At 44.0% G+C, this 19,855-nt stretch overlaps 1 protein-coding gene across 2 annotated transcripts in view; it reads right to left on the bottom strand.

Moving 5' to 3' along the window:
• The window catches only part of KDM4B (lysine demethylase 4B), a 199,615-nt gene that overhangs the window by 15,450 nt on the left and 164,310 nt on the right, over positions 1–19,855 (bottom strand). For both annotated transcript variants that reach the window (XM_079960477.1, XM_079960478.1), the window contains exons 14-17: positions 6,981–7,194; positions 2,075–2,151; positions 1,761–1,816; positions 488–596 (exon numbers count right to left, since the gene is read on the bottom strand). In XM_079960477.1, coding sequence (XP_079816603.1) covers positions 488–596; positions 1,761–1,816; positions 2,075–2,151; positions 6,981–7,194 — 456 coding nt within the window. The remainder of the gene's footprint in view (positions 1–487; positions 597–1,760; positions 1,817–2,074; positions 2,152–6,980; positions 7,195–19,855) is intronic.

The following is a 19,855-nucleotide window of genomic DNA, read 5'->3' as shown; positions in this document are numbered from 1 at the left end:
AACTCCAGACCAAACGTATTCTGTGAAACTGCTATTCAAAACTGCAAGGAAATGCAGAGCAGACAAAGGGATGGGACAAGCCATAAAGCCTCATGGCAGCTGCAGAGGACTTAACAGATTTCTCTGGGGAGGCCCATTAAGCAGTACAAGCAAGTCCCATGTAAAAAAAGGATTTTTAATTTGCTGTTACAAGCGTGGGTAATGAAGAGGACAGCGAGCTGGAAATGTCAGGTTATCCATAAAGGAGCTAGCTCCACACAATTTATCGCTTGTGTATCAATTCAGAGCCGTCACTCTGGCCTGAATAATGAATGCATTTTACCTCCACAGCATGAACCAAAGCCCCCTTTGTAGGGGGAGGGAGAAACTCAACAGCATAACAGAGCCTCTCCTAACCTCCAAGCCAAAGCTCTCAGCAGGCTAACACCCTGCGTCACTTTTCAAGTTATGCCCCTCCTTTTTCCTACCCATTTTGATGGGTCCTTACCAGTTTCCACCTTTGCTCCAAAACGGCAGTGATGTCTACAGGGTGGCGCTCAATGACATTGAGGAAGCGGGCTTCAGGGACAGCGATTGCACAGATTACATGGACCCACCTGCAAAACAACGGAGATGCAAGTAATAATAATGAAAAGCTACTCTCTTCATGGTCCATGGAGCACGTGACCCACGGGCTAGCAGTTGCTGGTCCCTGGCAGAGAGCTATCTGGCAGCAATGAAACTGGACAAAGCGACTCTCTGGTTATCTAGGGCAGCGGCGTAACGTGGGTTGTCAGCACCCGGGGCAAGGCAAGTAATTTGCGCCCCTAACCCCTAACCTGCCGCCACTGCCAGCTTCTTCTTGCTGCTGCCTGGGCTGGGGTATTTACGGTAAGATAGCCACGGTGGCGGCGGGGAGTCCGTGTCAGGTGATCTGAGGCGAGTTGCCGCTGGCGCTGCTGCCCAAACGACGCCGCTTGCCCGGAGGAGGAGGAGGGCAGAGAGGCGAGGAAAATGCAACATGGCCCAGCAGCTGCAGCAGCAGCAGCGGCGGCGGGGCTGTGCGGAGGGGCTGCCTGGCGCGCCCCTGACGCGCGGGGACCGCGGCGAGCGCTGAGAGCCGCTGCCTGCCGGACGCCTTCAGCCTGGACGTGCGCACAGCTCGTCGGTTCCGCGAGACATGGGACTCTGCTACAGCCTGCGCCCGAGGCTCTTCGGCGACTCCGGAGGCGGCGAGTGCGCCCCCCCCAGATGTTGCGCCCGGTGTGGCCGGCCCCCCTGCACCCCCACGCTACGCCACTGATCTAGGAGCACTTATTAGAGAAGCAACAATTCTGGCACACCTCACAACGAGAATTATCATTCAAGAACATACGGAGGGCCGCAGCTCCCCCAGCCTAGTTCTGGAGAATGGCCCTTTCCCCTGCTTAACCCCTCCCCATCGTCCCCGGAGAAGGAAGAAAATGGCCCTGCCACTGCTAAGCCACAGCGCCACTAACTTAAAAATAAAAATGCAAAACAGAAATATTAAACAGAAAGCTTAGCTGCAAATCCCCCTGAAGAGTTAAAAAGGCATGGGGGGGGCGCCTCACACAGATTAAGGTAGCCTAAACCACCCAAGAGACTTTGCAAATGGAAATAACAAATCCAAGTCCATCTAGAAAGGTAGCCATAGCAATGGGATTTTGAGGATCTTCTTGTTATAAACTTATAAAATCCTGGTGGATTGCGAGGCATGCAAATTATTTTATTTTATATTATTTTTTTTGTATTCTATATACCTTCCATCTGTGGTCCTTTGAAGGGCTCCTCCCCTGAGATTACAAAGACAGCAATCCTACAGGCACAATATTGGGGGGGAAAAGGTTAGCAATTAAAGAAGAAAAAAGACATTTCAAGGAAGAGTCCAAACATTTCCATACTAGGGGCATGTCTATTGATGTAGCGTCTGGGAAATCTTTTAAAGCAAAACAAGCAAGCAGTATGTTTATAGCCCACATGGTTATGAAGTTAAGCTTGAACCCTAAATTGGGACGTGCACATTATAGCCTTGCCCCAATGTCCTTTTGGCCACCTCCAAAAAGGCTTGACTTACCGCTAGCAATGCATTGGCTGAGCACCGGGAACAGGTCCAGCCTTCATTCACTATGTCAGGATGTATCCCATAGCAACCTGTGACAAATAGAAAAGCATCAGGTTGAAATAAATAGAAAAGCAACACTAAAAATCCAGGCACATATTTCACATTTTGGCTCTTCGAGGAGCAGAATTGATGCCATGGGAGTAATGCAGGAAACCATCTTAGTAAAACCAGAGGCTCAGAGAGAGGAAGGGAAAACCATCTTGTGCACAAAGCTCAGCTAATGAATTATCCGCATGCCTAGCTCACTCATTTCTGGTGCTCAGAACAAGATACGAATAACGCACCTAATAAAAACAGACAAAAGATGAATACTACGCCTTCTCTCCTCCCTACCATCCAAAATCTTCCCCTCTAAGCGCTAGCCCAAATAAAAAAACATTTCACAATGCTTTTGCAAGAAGCTCAAAAGCTAGGACATTGGTCCTCCTTCGGGACAGGAGAGTTCCGAAGCTGAGAAGCAGCCACATCTCTGCACTTCAGATGGACAGAAAAGAAATTTACAAGGGCATTTCATATTTAATATATAAAAAAGAGGAGGCAGGCCCTTCGACCCTGTGCACACAATGAGTTAAAACACCCGCTTTACATCAGGGGTGGGGAATCCATTGTAGGGGTGTAGGAAAGTGGGGGGGGGGGGGCGGCCCTGGGTGTCATCTCTGAGGGGGGTGCCAAAAAAGCACACCGCGGGGGGAGGGCTTGCTCCGTCGTCGCCATGCATGGCACATTGCCCCCCCAACCCTGGGTGCACGGCATGGCCACAGCTCCGGGAGTCCATGCAGCTAACTCTGCCACTGATCAGTGGCCCTTCAGCCTCAGTCTCGGTGGTGGGGAGAGAATAAACCTTCAGGTAACGCTGAAGCCTTTTGAGTTACATAAAAGGCAGCTACTTAACAGAGGCAGATATAATCCCCATAAGGGAAAGGATGGGGCAGTGGTTAAGTCAATAATGTAAAGCCCATAGTCTCCATGAAGTCAGTCTCTCTCTCTCTCTCTCTCTCTCTCTCTCTCTCTCTCTCTCTCTCACACACACACACACACACACCCCCCAGGGCAGGGCAGGCAGAAGATTTAATCTAGACCTTGTGAAAAAGAAAGACCTCGGTTGTCACACCTTCAGAAAGCTGATCAGGAAAGCAAAATGGAAACTGTTGTCTTTAATTAAAATATTTATGGAGTCCAAAAGAGCTGTGTGAAGAGACTGTGAAATTTCAACATCGATTTCTTGCTTCAAGAGAGCACAGAAAAATATGCTTCTGTATTTGGGGAGAGGATGGAAGAATAGGTCTTTTGGAAGAGCAGATGCATTTTTTGAAAGATGCAAACTAAAAACAAAATGCAAACAGAGGGAGAGAGACAATAAGGAAGTATTGATTGTGCGGGGCGGGGGGGGGGAGTGTTTGCAACAACCACAGTGTGGTTTTCGAGCTCTGCTTCTTAAAAGGTATGGGGGGAAAAGAGCCTGGCTAGATTAGATGGATGGTGACCATTCTTGAACATTTCAAAGTATGACAAATAACTGCATTTTATATACTGAGTTCAGATATCTCTTATGGAACTAGTAAAACCGGTGAAACCTGCAACAAAATGCCACAGTGCAAAGTGCTCCTGTTCTGAGTTACGGCAAGGCAGCCATATCTCCTTCCCATACGGTCTCTTCTGGAGAGCCATGGGCTGGTATAGAATACGTCTCTTATGACTCTGGTGGGGTGTGTACAGATGCAGGGACTGTATATACTGTGGATTCATGGGGAGGGAGCAGCACAGGAGGAATCAACCTTGCTAACCTGATCCAAAACTCCACACATACACCCCACACTCACACACGTAAACAAATCTCACTACAGCCAACCAAAGGCAACCAACCACACCCTTGGCCATCCCCAACCTCTCTCACCACAAGCAAATAGTAAGAGAACGCATACAAGTGATGCTGACACAAAACCCCACACATACACTAAGTAGAAAAACAGAAGCATTCTCACCCCACTCACCATTTCACCCTCCCGCTCTTTCCTTCCCGAGTGCTGCATGCAACACTAATGTCTCACAACGAAGGAAACTGATCACAGAAAACACAACTTGAAAAAAGAGACAATGCACATATTTTTGAAAACTAAGAAACCTTTAATAAAAAAGAGACGTTTCAGAAACTTTCCCTTGTCCTTCCTAGACCTTCTCTGCCTTCCAAATTAACCATTCTGCTCAGGCTGAAAGCTTTGAAGGAAGCCGGCCTATAATGGATGTGTCGGGGGGGGGGGGAGACCCAATAAAATAATGGACTCTCCTCTAATAGATACTGTCTTGCCAGGAGCCCAATCTATAAACAGAAAACCAGAAAACATCAGAAGGGAGGCTTGAGCATCTGAAACAAAACAAAAAAAATGCCCTTTGGTTTATGGCAGGTGACATTCCCAACCCTTGCTTGGGGTGAGGCAGACAGGCTTGGGCCTGGCTTCTTTTTCTCTTGGGGGTTTGCTTTCAAATGGGAACTGCAGCTGCTACCTATTGCTCAAATATTTTGCTTTGGCATCTCTGCTGGAAGATGCCCTCAAGGCTTCTTGTGAAGGACTGTTTGCATATACTTATGCGCACCAGAGCCTGTTCCTCACAAGAGTTATAGAAGGATAAGCCAGAGAGGAAGAAATCCATACCCAGTAGGCAGAGGACACCCTGGGAAAGACTCCACAAACCCCACTCTGATAACTTTCACAAAAGAATACATGAGTAAGGTGTCTATGTGGTACACCCACCCCTTCCCTCCTCATTTAATACTCTCCGTAAAATTAAAAACCCTTAAGTGTCTGAAGACACTCCTTAAAGGCATTCCGTTGTCCCAAAACTCACATCTCCATTCTCTTCCCACTTGCCCAAAAAGAGCTCAGAAGGGAAGGGGAAGCAGACCAATGGCAACTTCAGGAATAACATCTTAATGAGGAACAAATTTTATTAGGCCACAGCTCCGAGGCAGGGGCACATGCCCTCCATGCAGGTCCCAGGTCCATGAGTGGGAAACAAAGAGCAAGAGAGAAAAGTGGACCAAAAGGCAAAATGTCCAATTTATGCAAAACAATCCTGCAGGACTGAAAAGTTTACGTCCTGGTGTTTAAACACAAACTGGCCAAAACATGGATAGCTATCCCCAAAGATGTCACAGTCTGTGTTATACCTTGTGATTCAAAGAATAGGTACATTAATGGATTGTCTGGAGGTTTTTGGAGGATGGCTGGTGGCTATTGAGGTTGAATCCTGACAAGACAGAAGTATTGTTTTAGGGGGACAGGGGGTGGGCAGGACCCCTGGTTCTGAATGAGGTAATTGTGCCCCTGAAGGACCAGGTGTGCAGCCTGGGAGTCATTTTGAACTGATAGCTGTCCATGGAGCTGTGTCCAGGGCAGCTGTTTACCAGCTCCATCTGGTACGCAGGCTGAGACCCTCCCTGCCCGCAGACTGTCTCGCCAGAGTGGTGCATGCTCTGGTTATCTTCCGCTTAACTACTGCAATGAACTCTATGTGGGGCTACCCTTGAAGGTGACCCGGAAACTACAACTCATCCAGAATGCGGCAGCTAGACTGGTGACTGGGAGCGGCCGCCGAGACCATATAACACCAGACCTGACCTACACTGAAGACCTACACTGGCTCCCAGTATGTTTCCGAGCACAATTCAAAGTGTTGGTGCTGACCTTTAAAGCCCTAAATGGCCTTGGCCCAGTATACCTGAAGGAGCGTCTCCACCCCAATCATTCAGCCCAGACACTGAGATCCAGTGCTGATGGCCTTCTGGCAGTTCCCTCACTGCAATATGTGAGGTTACAGGGAACCAGGCAGAGGGCCTTCTCAGCAGCGGCGCCTGCCCTGTGGGACACCCTCCCATCAGATGTCAAGGAAATAAATCACTATCTGACTTTTAGAAGACATCTGAGGGCAATTTTTTAATGTTTAATGCTTTACATTTTTTTATGTGGTGTAAGCTGCCCAGAGTGACTGGGGAATCCCAGCCAGATGGGCGGGGTATTAATAATAATAACAACAGCAGCAACAACAATACTAATAGATTCAAGTCTCAGTAGTCATGAGGCTCCCAAAGAACATGAAACAGAGTCTGTGAAATGCTGCTTGTGTTCACTGACAGCCAGCCTGAGCAGACAGGTGGCAGGGTATAGCTTCAAGAAATAATTGAGCCAACTTCACAGAGAAGAAACAAGGCGGCAGCAGGAGAAATGCTCATGGTTGACGAACATTTAACCAGAGGTCAGAAAGATGAAGGACAATCGGTTGAAGACAAAAGAGTGACATTAAGTTACAGGATGGGAGAAGGAGCATAGCATAAGTGGCAGAGCACTTGATGTGCAGACAGAAGATCACAGGGTTGGTTCCTGGCATCTCCATTTGGAAATATCAGGTAGAAAGTGCAAGCATAGAATTGTAGAGCTGGAAGGGATCCTGAGAGTCTTCTAGTCGAACCCCCTTGCATTTCAGGAAACAAGACCTCTCCGTCTCTACAAGATACAGACCTCTCTGGCAGCCACAGTGGGCTATGTGGACTATCTAAGGCAGCTTTCGATGCCTCTGTGCTTTGTGATGGTTGAGGGAGGAGGCAATGAAACCCAGAGAAAGGCAGTTCTAGTTCTAAGCACGCACAGACCTCCTTGAAAACTACATCCCTCCCAGGGATGCTCTCAGGTGGCTGTTCTTACCAGGCAACCTGTGCTGCAGCAACAGGTGGAGGGTGTTTTCCTCCAACGCAATGCTGCAAGGCAGAGGGGGAAGGATCGACAGAAGTTCTGATGCCACCAAAAAGAAAGGAAGGGCTGGGCCCAAAATACAACCACAACAGAGAATCGCAGCGTAGACTTACTGGCATGGACCTGCAGGCAGCACTTGGCACAGGAAATCAAGGGGCTGCTTCCATCCTCTCCGATGTAGGAGTTGGAAGGGAGGGGCTCTGTGTTTTCGCCACTTGAGGTGAAGCACATCTCAGGAATCAGAGGCTTGGTCTTCTGCTCGTATTTTAGAGGTGGCTGGAGCGAGGAGCTTTCTCCAGGGGCGACTGTGGCTCTCTCTTTTTCCAACTACAAGAAGGGGGGGGATACAAATTACTACTGAGTAGAGCTTGCTCATCATCCAGGGCGTCTGGAAAGCAATTAAATAGACAAGTCAACCTCTGATGATCACGTCAGGCCCCCTTTGTTTTTACAGTTCATTCCCTTTTGCCATGGAGACAACACAACTCCATCCAACTGATTTGATTTACATGACTTATCTGTCTCATTCACCACACAACTACGTAAGTACTAGGTTCAGGTGTAACAGAAAGCCCGTTTACCCCTATGTGAACGAGCTGCAGTGAGCCTCGAGTTCACATGTTCACACCTCTTCTCTTGTGCGGCTACAAGGAGATGAGAAACGCTTGATAACCATTTTAAACAAGTTCTAGTTCCCCATGCCGTCTGAACTTGGGGATCTTCAGTTTGTTTAAACTCTGGTTAGAGAGAAGTCAAGATCAAACTGTGGTCTCATGATCTGGTTTACTCACTAACTAGAGCTAGACAAACCACAGCTGAGCTCAGGTGTAAATCTCAAAGAACTGTAGAGCTGGAAGGGACCCTGACGGTCATCTAGTCCAGTCCCCTGCAATGCAGGAATCCTGTCCACAACTGTCCCAGGGGTGGGGGTGGGGGCCTTGAACCACCAATCTTCTAGTTGACAGCCAGACACACTGACCCATTGCTCCTCATGAAGCTGTGGTTTGGTTGAATCTCCTTTATTGCAGTCACAAGGAGATGGGACAGGCAGCGAGCTAAACTGGGGCAAAAATAGGTTTTATTTTCATGCGGGTCAAAGATGCACACACACCTGCATGTGCATTTGCGTACACACACAGGCTGGGAGCCTCAATGGTGCTCCTCTGGAGGCTTCCTGGGCAAAAACCCCGGCTAGCCCACCCCACTTGCCCAACCAGCTACGGCACCAGCGAAATGACACAGTGGGGAAATTCACACTGGAGGAAAACATGGTCTCCCTTGAGATCTGAATTGAGCTGAAGTGACTCACATTGAAAAAACTAAGAAAGAATACAATTTTAAAATCCTGTAAAGTTGTGTGTCAGCTTAACATGGGATTCTAATTGATGTGACATTTCTTAAACTAAGGAGTAGCCCCACCCAATGGTGCAGTCGTGGGGAAGAGGATGCAAACAGTTTATCACGTCTTCTTGGTGCCAGGGCTATGAAAACCTGCAGCCGACACATCTCCCAACTTCAGTGGAACCATTGGAAAGAATCAAGGGTCCATGGTGGCCGCAGGATGTGCTGCAGATAAAGAATATGGGGGAGGAGGTGGGGAGGAGGAGAAGGAAAAGGACATGGTAGGTTTTGTAGGAGATGGATGAGCAAGGGAGGGAGGAAACATGAAAGGGAGTGGGGTGGAGAAGCTGGGTGGGCAGATCCAGTAATGAGCCTTCAGGGAGGAGACAGAGGAATGGGCAATCGGGCAGGCTTAAGCAGGGGCAGTGTCTCATTAGACTTGAGAAACATCAATTCAACATTTATTTGATGCTAACTGCAAGGCCAGCACTGCAAAGCAGTTGATCCACCATGCTCAGAGGAAGGAGCAAAGGAGGTTCACAGGTAGGTGAAAATGCAGAAAGGGTTACCCGCTGCTGTTTTCTGAAGGAGTTATGACAGAGAAGCAGGTTTGGGGGAGAGAACAGGACATTAAGGGGACATGAATTTAATGCAACATGTGTATGATCATATACTTGTACTGTGATCATCAATCAGGAACAACCATCATGTATTGGCTCTCTGTGTTCCCAACTAGCCTGGAATCCTAATTTTTCCCATGCAGTGAGCTTATTCAAGATCACTTCATATGGATTAGCTAGCCCGGTAACTACCTTGGTGGCGGGGCAGTGAAATGGTGTGGAGTCCAGGAGGGTTCTTGCCTCCATTTCAGTGCCTGCTATGCCACAACGAGGCAAGACAAAGGGAAACAGAACTTGTTTGGGGCAGCTTTTGCTTTCTGTCCTTGAGAAAAAAATGAATTTATTTCAAGCGAATGAGAGCAGAGAAAGGAACCACTGCTCACCCCACAAGAACAGTGAAGATATGAGTCACATTTGTTGCTGTTTTCCTTTCCCCAAAGGGATCTGTATCACCCCAATGCACCAGTTGCCAAACATCCTTTGAAAAGGGTTTTAGGGGAATGGATGGAAGAGACAGAGATGCATAAGGAGACAGACTAAAAGCAAGACTCGCAGTTCCTCCCCCACTTCCTTACAACTGTCTCCTGCTCCTTCAGCAGGATTCTCTCTCCAGAAGGGCACCTCAAGGCTTCTTGTAGCAAAACCAGCACCGAGGGACAAAGGATTAAACAGAGACCAAGTCTCCTTATAAGCTCACTGCAAAACAGCACTGTGCACTGCTAGGGAGACACTCCATTGTCCGACAGCAAGAGAAATCAGGAAAGTTCTCATGCCCCCACAACAACACACTTTCACTGCGAAACATTGGTTTTTAAATAGTGTTTACCCATGTGCAAAGGGTAGGTGGGCACAAACTGAGGCCAGCATTGGGAGAACCATCAATTCATTATGAAGAAACTGAAGCCCCAGCAGCAAGCATGAAATTCCATGTCCCTTTACTGACTAGCACAGCTATGCATTGTTTCGTCTGATTGCAAAAACTCTTATCAACAAACCCCTTCTCAGGAAAATTTAACAAGTGCATGCACAATTCTGTTAAACCACCCAGAGTCTTGACTCGAAAGTTCTCAAAGCTGCCTTTCGGTAGCTCGATAAGGGTTGGTAAGAATGTTCACTGTCATCTCCTTGGTTTGGCAATAGGCCAATTCAACAAGTCCATTTTATCGTGTTGCACACTCAGTGCTACTCAACCCTAATGTGCTTGGTTCTCATGTAGAATTTCTTGCTCTACGACAGCTTAAAACAGCTTAAAACAGCTCTGGCTGTCTTCAATCAAATAGGCTTCTTCAGCCCCAAACCAAAGTCCATAGTCAGTTGGCTGATTCAGGCTAGTTCTCTGCATGCTTCAGTTGCAGCTACATAATCTTACTCTGTGGTAGACAAAGCTACATTTCTGCTTATAACCGCCTGAAGAAATGGATCATTTCCAAACAAAAAGAAGAACCCACCTGTTGACTTGTAATCCTTAGCATCTCCTGCCAAATGTAACCTACTACTTATGGACCTGCTGGCAGCTTAAGTTTACAATTCATGGTTCCCTTTTAGGTATCTGACAACTCTCTTCACAACAGTCCAATCAATCCATGGTGGGGGAACTCACTTTCCTATTCAGGATTCCCACTGCATTTGCAATGTCTGGTCTCATTGTCATGGTCAGGTATAAAAGTTTCCCTATTGTTGACCTGTACTGGTTGTTGTCAGGTAAGAGTTTAGATTCATTTCAACTTTTTAGGAAGTCAGTAATCCTTGGTATGGTTACTGGGTTGGCTTCTTGCAGATTTAGGCTGTCAAGCAATTCAATGACCGCCTGCTTTTGGCTTAGAAGATAAGATCCATCGTCCTTTCTTTCAATTTGGACATCTAGGTAATAGGAAACTTTCCCAAGATTTTTCACCTTCACATCCTTGGCTAAGTGCCTCATGGCTTGGAAATTGTCTTGGAAATTTTTAGTTGTAATGATCAAGTTGTCCACAAATGCCAAAACATAAGAAAATTGTCCATTTTTGCATTTCGAATACAAACACTTGTCTGTGTGACCTCGAGTATATCTTGTCTGTTTGAGCATGCTGTGCCACTTCTCATTCTATGCATTTGCAGCCTTGTTTCATTCCATAAAGCCCTTCTGAAGCCTGCATACTAGATGAACTTCCTTTGGCATGACAAAACCTTTGGGCTGTTCTTTGAGATTCTGCTATGCAAAAATGCAGTCTTTATACGTCTCACGTCCATTTGTTTAGAAGCTAGTATGCTTAAAAGCAGTGGGACGCCGGTAGCACTGTGGGTTAAACCACAGAGCCTAGGACTTGCCGATCAGAAGGTCGGCGGTTTGAATCCCCGCGACGGGGTGAGCTCCCGTTGCTCTTTCCCTGCTCCTGCCAACCTAGCAGTTCAAAAGCATGTCAAAGTGCAAGTAGATAAATAGGTACCACTCCAGCGGGAAGGTAAACGCCGTTTCCGTGCGCTGCTCTGGTTCGCCAGAAGCGGCTTAGTCCTGCTGGCCACATGACCCGGAAGCTGTATGCCGGCTCCCTCAGACAATAAAGCGAGATGAGCGCCGCAACCAGAGTCGGCCGCAACTGGACCTGATGGTCAGGCGTTCCTTTACCTTTATGTTTAAAAGCAGTTTAATGGCTGTGTACCTCACCACAGGTGCGAAAGTATCATCCAAGTCCTCTCCATACATTTACGAGTAGCCTTTTGCTACAAGTCTTGCTTTGTAGTGCTCGATTTTCCCTTCTGCACCCTGCCTCACCTTGAATACTCACTTGCTTCCAATTGCCTTCTTCTCAAGCAGCAGCTTGGTGAGGGTCCAGGTCTTGTTCTGGTGCATCAAACTCCACCTGTGCAGCATCCTTCCACAGGCAAGCTTCAGTGGCCAGGTGGAAGGTTCCAGGGGACATACCAACCTTGCAATGTTGGACAGTCGTGGAGCCTGGATACCTTTGTCGGGTCTCAATTAGCGACTGACTTTTGGGCTCTGCAGCCACATCTGCATCCTCAACACCCTATTTAGGCATCTCGTCATCAGTCTCCATCTCATCCCTTCTGGCGGTAGTGCTACTTGGAATCTGCTCCTCTGCTTCTTCCTCCTGTTCTTCATCTGTGCTAGGTGGTGTGGTAGCAGAAGGCAGATATGAATAATAATAATAATAATTTATTATTTATACCCCGCCCATCTGGCTGAGTTTCCCCAGCCACTCTGAGCGGCTCCCAGTGTTAAAAACAGTACAGCATTACATATTAAAAACTTCCCTGAACAGGGCTGCCTTAAGATGTCTTCTGAATGTCAGGTAATTCTTTATCTCTTTGACATCTGATGGGAGGGCGTTCCACAGGGCGGGCGCCACTACCGAGAAGGCCCTCTGTCTGGTTCCCTGTAGCCACAGGGCGGGCGCCACTACCGAGAAGGCCCTCTGTCTGGTTCCCTGTAGCCTCACTTCTCGCAATGAGGGAACCGTTATATATCATTCACGAAAGTATATGAGGTCCTGTGTGTCTTCCTTGGACTGCTCAGAATAATCTATTACTGCTCCTCTCTTATCAGCTCTGCTGGGCTCATCAAAATGAACCATATGTCTTGCGCTGACCTTTCCTGTTCTTAAGTCCATAACTCCGTAACCAGGCAAAAACGTTCCTTTGGCTGATTGACATCCCATGCCCTTTTAGAATGTGTTAGAGTGGGGGTTATTAGGTTGTTTTTGTTTCGATTATGTATTTTGAGTTTCTATATTGTGTTTTTATCCTATGGACAGCCCTGAGACCTATAGGGCGCTATAAAAATCTCCTCCTCCTCCTCTTCTTCTTCTTCTTCCCACCAAGCATGAAAATATGTTACAGGGTTCCCACAACACCTTCATCAAATGCGGCGATAGGGGCTTATTGTTTTTGTTTAAAAATTTATTTTTCATTTTCTCATTTTATAAATATTTTAACAGAATAAACTTAGGTCTTTACATAATCAAACCACATCTCTCTCCTTTCTGCAGTTACTTAGTGTACATCTTTTTGTTACTGCATATCCAGTTCAAACCTCTTTACTAATATTCCCTTTGTATTCCCTCTTAATTATTTCTTACTGCACATGTTTATGTCAATCCTGCTAATGCTTTGTTTACAACACATCTTCAAACAGTCAGTAATTTCCCATTCTGTTTTAAAAAGTCTCTTTTCTTGGTTTCTTATTCTTCCGGTAAGTTTCACTATTTCTGCATACTCCATCAATTTCAATTGCCAGTCTTCCTTCGTTGTAACTGTTTCCTCTTTTCATCTCTGGGCATAAATCATTCGGGCAGCCATAGTAGCGTACATAAATATATATTCTTCCTGTTTTTTGGGTACCTCTCCACCAATTATACCTAAAAGCAAAGCTACTGGGTTTTTTTAAACAAAAGTGATCTTCAACATTTTTTTCCAACTCATTTATAAATCATTTCCCAAAAAGCTTTTGCCACCTTACATGACCACCACATTTGGAAAAAGGTACCTCCCTTCTCTTTACATTTCCAACAGATATTGGATTCAGACTTTTGCATTTTTGCTAATTTACTGGGAGTCAGATACTATCTATACATCATTTTCATTGAATTTTATTTTATCACACCACACGTTGTAAATTTCAAATCCACATTCCACAACCTTTTCCATCCTGCCAATTCAATATTATGTCCTATATACATTGCCCAGAGGGGTTTATTGTTTTTGGCTAGATGAACCAGAGTACAATGCCACCTGAGAATGACCTTCAGAGAAGCTTCTTGAAGGTGAGATGAGATAGTTCTTAAGGATGAGGTCCTCCATATGCCATCCTACTCAATGACATTAATTTCTTTGCATTCCCCAATTTGTGTTCCACAAGTATACTATAGATCAATGAAACCAATATACTTTGGTTTCAATATACTTTGATTCAAATATTGTGAGGGAATGAAATCCTCCCCCTCTTTCTAACTGATCTCAGCACCCACTGAACTTTTTTCTAAACAAAGTAAGGACTTAAAGTATTGGATTCTCTGCCTTGCATTTGTATGGTGATACCGTTCTTCTATTGGAACTACAATTTGAACGAGAAACCCAGGCGCTGGATCTGCCTGAGTAATTTGAGCTGTCAGTTTGCAGATCTGGATACTGTGTATTGGAACTTGCAATAATCTGAGGGGGTTTGGACTTGTTACTTTGAAACATCATTTGAAATACCAGTATGCACTGCCTGAAACAATGTGATTGTTAATACCAACTCTGCTTAAAACCTGCTATTGAAGGTTCTTGGACATTAAATTTGATTTTAGTAAAATTACCAGAACTGAATTCTTCCCTTAAGACATTTCAAGCTCCCCCTAGAGGATTTGGGATTTACAGCAGACATTATTTTACTTTCTTTTTCCCGACCTCCTGTTTGACTGTTTTCTCTGGGCTGTTGCTTTCTCATGGGAACAACTCAGCCTGACCTTGACTCTTAGATAACTTTGGAATGAGTGGCGCAAGAAGGAGGGGAAGAACTAGACAAGCAACTTTAACAACTTTAACCTCAGTCTCGCAGACACGTAGATCATCTGTACCTACTTTGCCTTCAGAGGAAGAAGCTGCTTCTCTGCTACGGGCAGGAGAGGGAGAAACTGAGCAATTACAATTGGAAGATATGGCCTCAGGAGCAACTGCTTCTATTTTAGAGAAAATTTATGAAAAATTGGAATCCCTGGATAAGAAAGTGGAATCTTTGGACAAGAAAGCTGATGAACAAACAGCTAAAATTGACCAAAATACAGAATGTTTAAATAGATTAACTGGACAAGTATCCCAGAACGCACAGGCAATTGGGCAGTTGACGGAGGCCACAGTAGAAAATCGGAAACTGGCTGAGGACACTAGCCAAAAACTAGAAAATTTAGAACAAGAGGTAAGACCACTCTGCAAACAAGTAGGGGAACATCAGACTTATTTATCTATGATAGAACTGCGGAACCGGGAGAGTAACTTAAGGATAAGGTCGATACCAGAAGTGGAAGAAGGCAATCTAGCTGAGTTTTTGACTAAAGAATTCTCCAAGTTTTGGAACCTAGAGGAAAAGGACTTTAAGATCATCTCAGCTTTCAGGCTTGGAAGACTAGCAAAGAAAGAGAAGCCCAGAGACTGTTTGATAACACTGAGATCAAAGGAGGAAAGGGATAAGATTTTGGGCCTACACTACGGAAAGTCACTGGCCATTTTGGATAAAAGAATTGAAATTTACAAAGATATTCCTAAACAACTGTTGGACCTTAGATCTGACTATTTGGAACTGGTCAGACTGCTTAGGGGCAACTCAATTATCTTTAGGTGGGAATTTTCCCAAGGATTATCCTTTACTTTCAGAGGGAAGAAGGTGAAAATTAGAACATTGGAAGATAGAGACAAATTCTTGACTGCATACGGAGAGGACCTCCAAAAAGGAATTGAACTACCCTTTGGGCCTGGAGCACCGGCGGTACCGGCACCCTCGGAACCTGAAGATCCAACGAATAAGATACCACCCCGGGAAGAATAACCAGACTATTTCAGGATGTCTCTGCAACTTTTGAGCTGGAATATAAACGGCTGCAACATCCCGGAAAAAAGGAGGAAAATATTTCACATATTAAAAAAAGAACAATTGGACATTATTTGCCTGCAAGAAACACATGTGACTAGGCTCCACAGAAAAGTGTTAATAAATAAAAGACTTGGCCAGGAATTTATATCTTCGGATAGAGTAAAGAAGAGAGGTGTGGTGATATATGCAAAAGAGAGCCTGTCACCCAAATTCTTATTCAAAGACGAACATGGAAGAATTTTGGCAATTGAGATACAATATCAAGGAGAGAAGCTTTTGATATTAGGAATCTATGCACCAAATGAGGGGAAATCGGAATTTTATAAGAAGTTGCACGAGACCATGCTGGATTATCTGGATTACAACAACATCATTATGATGGGAGATATGAACGGGGTCGTATCAACTAACATGGATAAGTCACAAAGCCAAAGTGTTACAAAAGACGGCAGACTACCAAAGACTTTTTTTGAAATGACAGACAATATGGATTTGATTGATATCTGGAGGACAAAGAACCCCTTGGGAAGAGAAGGAACATTTTTCTCTGAAGCCCAACTGACTTGGACAAGAATCGACCAAATATGGATATCTAGAGGTCTGGCACCGAAGGCCAGAAAGGTGGAAATCTGCCCAAAGACCTGCTCTGACCACAATGCGATTAAGATGGACATGACACTATTACCAACCGGCTCCTTTAGATGGAAGATGAATGACAATCTGTTTAGAGATCAGGAGATTTCTAAGAAGGCCCAAAAAGTTTTAAAGGATTATTTTGAGATAAATATGACCACTACGGTGGAAAAAAGAATCATCTGGGACGCAAGTAAGGCCGTGATGAGGGGGTTCTTGATACAACAAAATGCTGTAAAGAAAAGGTCACAAAATGAGAGGAAAGACAAAATCTTGGAGAAAATTAAAGAATTAGAGAAGAAGTTAAGATCAAATCCGAAGTCACAGCCGATTCTGAGAGAAATTAAACTTCATCAAGCACAATATTCTAAATTGATAAACCAGGAAATAGAGTGGAAGATTAAATTAATGAAACAAAAAACTTTTGAATCAGCGAATAAATGTGGAAAACTGCTAGCTTGGCAGTTGAAGAAGAGACAAAAGCTAAACACAGTCACAAATTTAGAGATTGAAGGAAGAAATATTCAGAACCCGGTGGATATTAGAAAGTGTTTCCAGAGATACTTTAAAAAGTTGTATACCCAAGGGCCGCAAGATGAGATTGGGATTAAACAATTTTTGGAAAAAAACGGTCTACCAAAATTGTCACAAGGAAATAGATCAATCCTGAACTGCAAAATAACACGACAAGAGATTGAACAAGCCATTCAGAACTTGAAATTGGGCAAATCTCCAGGGCCAGATGGGCTGACCTCCAAGTACTATAAGACATTAAAAGACTATTTGATATAACCACTGATGGAGGTCAGCAATGAAATTATGGAGGGGAAGAGGGCGCCAGAATCGTGGAAGGAAGCCTTCATCACATTGATACCAAAAACGGAAGCTGAAAAGACGCAACTTAAGAACTATCGTCCCATTTCTCTTTTAAATGTGGATTACAAGATATTTGCAGACATTTTGGCAACTAGATTTTAAAAAGTTCTAAATGAAGTAATTCACAAGGACCAGGCGGGCTTTCTCCCAGGTAGACATTTGTTTGCCAATACAAGGAACATTATTGACATTCTAGAACTTTTGCAAACAGACATAAACACAAAAGCAGTGTTAATTTTTTATTGATGCGGAGAAGGCCTTTGACAACATCTCCTGGAAATTTATGAAGGGAAATCTAAAAGTAATGGGAGTGGGATGGGGGTTTGAGAATGGGATTGATGCAATATATTCAGAACAAAAGGCTAAACTGATAGTTAACAATGTGGTTACAGAAGTGTTTAAAATCGAAAAAGGAACACGACAAGGCTGCCCTATTTCCCCATTGTTATTTATTTCGGTTCTGGAGGTGTTGCTGAATATGATCAGAGGGGACCGGTGGGTGGAAGGAATTCAGGTTGGAGCCAAACAATATAAACTCAAAGCTTTTGCAGATGACCTAGTTCTGACCCTGCAGGAGCCAGAATCTAGTACGAAAAGAGTATTACAATTGATTCAAGACTTTGGTCGGGTGGCGGGATTTAAATTAAACAAACAGAAAACTAAGGTATTAGGAAAAAACTTGACGGATGCAGAGTCGGAACGGTTTCAGAGAGAGACAGAATTAAATGTGGTTAAAAAAGTAAAGCACCTAGGGGTAAACATAACAGCAAAAAATCTGAGTCTATTCAAGGATAATTATGAAAAATGTTGGTCAGAAATTAAGAGAGACTTAGATAGTTGGATAAAATTGAAACTTTCTTTGTTAGGCCGAATTGCTGCCATTAAGATGAACGTATTGCCAAAAATGTTGTTTTTGTTCCAAACACTACAGATTGTGGACAAGACGGAGTGCTTCCGGAAGTGGCAGAGAGATATCTCTAAGTTTGTCTGGCAGGGCAAAAAGCCCAGAATTAAGTTTAAGATATTAACCGATGCGAAAGAGAGAGGGGGCTTTGCCCTGCCGGACTTAAAGTTGTACTATGAGGCCGCAGCTTTCTGCTGGCTAAAAGATTGGCTACTTCTCGAGGACACTGACGTATTGGATCTGGAAGGTTTTAATAATGCTTTTGGTTGGCATGCATACTTATGGTATGATAAGGTTAAAATCAATAAGGCCTTCAAAAACCATATTGTCAGGAAAGCAGTGTTTAATGTCTGGACAAAAGACTTATTGGAAAATAAAACTCCGAGGTGGCTATCGCCTCTGGAAGCTAAGGCCCGAAAAAGACTCAATATGGAGGCCAAATGGCCGAAATATTGGGAAATTCTAGAAAAAGACGGAGACAATTGGAAATTGCAGAGTTTGGAGAAAATGAAGGATAAAGTGCGAGACTGGTTACACTACGCTCAGATTAAGGAAGTTTTTAAAAATGATAAAAAGTTAGGGTTCCAGGTGGAGAAATCGAAATTGGAAACAGAATTGTTAGAACCTAAGACTAAGGTACTTTCAAGAATGTATAACTTGCTGTTAAAATGGAACACACAAGATGAAATGGTTAAATCGGCTATGATAAAGTGGGCACAGGACATTGGGCACAATATTATCTTTGAGGACTGGGTAAGGTTGTGGACCACTGGGCTGAACTTCACTGCATGTAATGCTTTGAAGGAAAATATAATGAAAATGATATATAGATGGTACATGACCCCAGTTAAACTTGCCAAAATATACCATTTGTCTGATAACAAATGCTGGAAATGTAAAGGAAATGAAGGAACATTTTTTCACCTCTGGTGGACATGCCCTAGAGTGAAAGCCTTCTGGGAAATGATATATAATGAGTTGAAAAAGGTATTTAAGTATACTTTTCCCAAGAAACCGGAAGCCTTTCTCTTGGGTATGGTCGGCCAGATGGTGACAAAAAAGGATAGAACTTTTTTCCTGTATGCAACAACAGCAGCAAGGATACTCATCGCCAAGCATTGGAAAACTCAAGATTTACCCACACTGGAAGAATGGCAGATGCAACTGATAGACTATATGGAACTGGCTGAGATGACCGGCAGAATCCGAGACCTGGGAGAGGAGAGGGTTGAAGAAGACTGGAAGAAATTTAGGACTTATTTACAAAAATATTGTAATTTGGTTGAATGTTAAGAAGGATGCTAGATCATAAATAATTGACCACCACTAAACTAGATGGAATTAAGACGATAAGTAGATTGAGGAAAATATAAACCATTTGGAGAACTATTAGACTATATTTAAAAGAATGGGACCTAAGAATATAAACAAGATGACAATTTGCTGGTTAAAATTTAAGACGATGCAAGTGGGAGCGGGAGATGTGAGGGAGTCCAAAGAGGTTTTGAAAATATGTTATGATATATGCTATATTGTTGATTATTTTTGCATTTGTATTTAAAAAATCTTAATAAACATTTATAAAAAAAAAGAATTCCTCCCCCTCTTTCTTCTACATGTGTTGCAAATGAGCAGCACTGGAGAAGTTGAAGCCAATTAGAATGTAGGTCTTTTAGCTTTTCCTTTAGCCTTTCTTTCATTTTTGCTTTGTCTTTGTATATTAGGTCTCGAATTCTATATATGCCCGTTTTCCCATTCTTTATATTGCCAATATTTGTCTTCTTGTATAAAGGTGGGATGGTCTAGAAAGGGAATTAATGGAGACGGTTCATTTTCCTTTGATTTTTGGCCAACAGTGGCCAACATTTTCCCTTTTTTTTTTTTTTTTTTTTGGTCATAACTGCTCTTTTTAGAAAAGGGTTATCAATTCCCTTTATCTCCAAATCTGATAGTTTTAAGAAGGAAAGTGCTTGGAATAGTGGCATGGAAGGGGATAGTTCAATTTGACCCCTTATCAGTGAAATTTGTGATTTAATTTGAAATGCCGCA

The sequence above is a fragment of the Podarcis cretensis genome (genome assembly GCF_951804945.1).
Source record: "Podarcis cretensis genome assembly, chromosome: 18".
NCBI lineage: Eukaryota > Metazoa > Chordata > Lepidosauria > Squamata > Lacertidae > Podarcis > Podarcis cretensis.
This window is presented reverse-complemented; position numbering and strand designations above follow the sequence as displayed.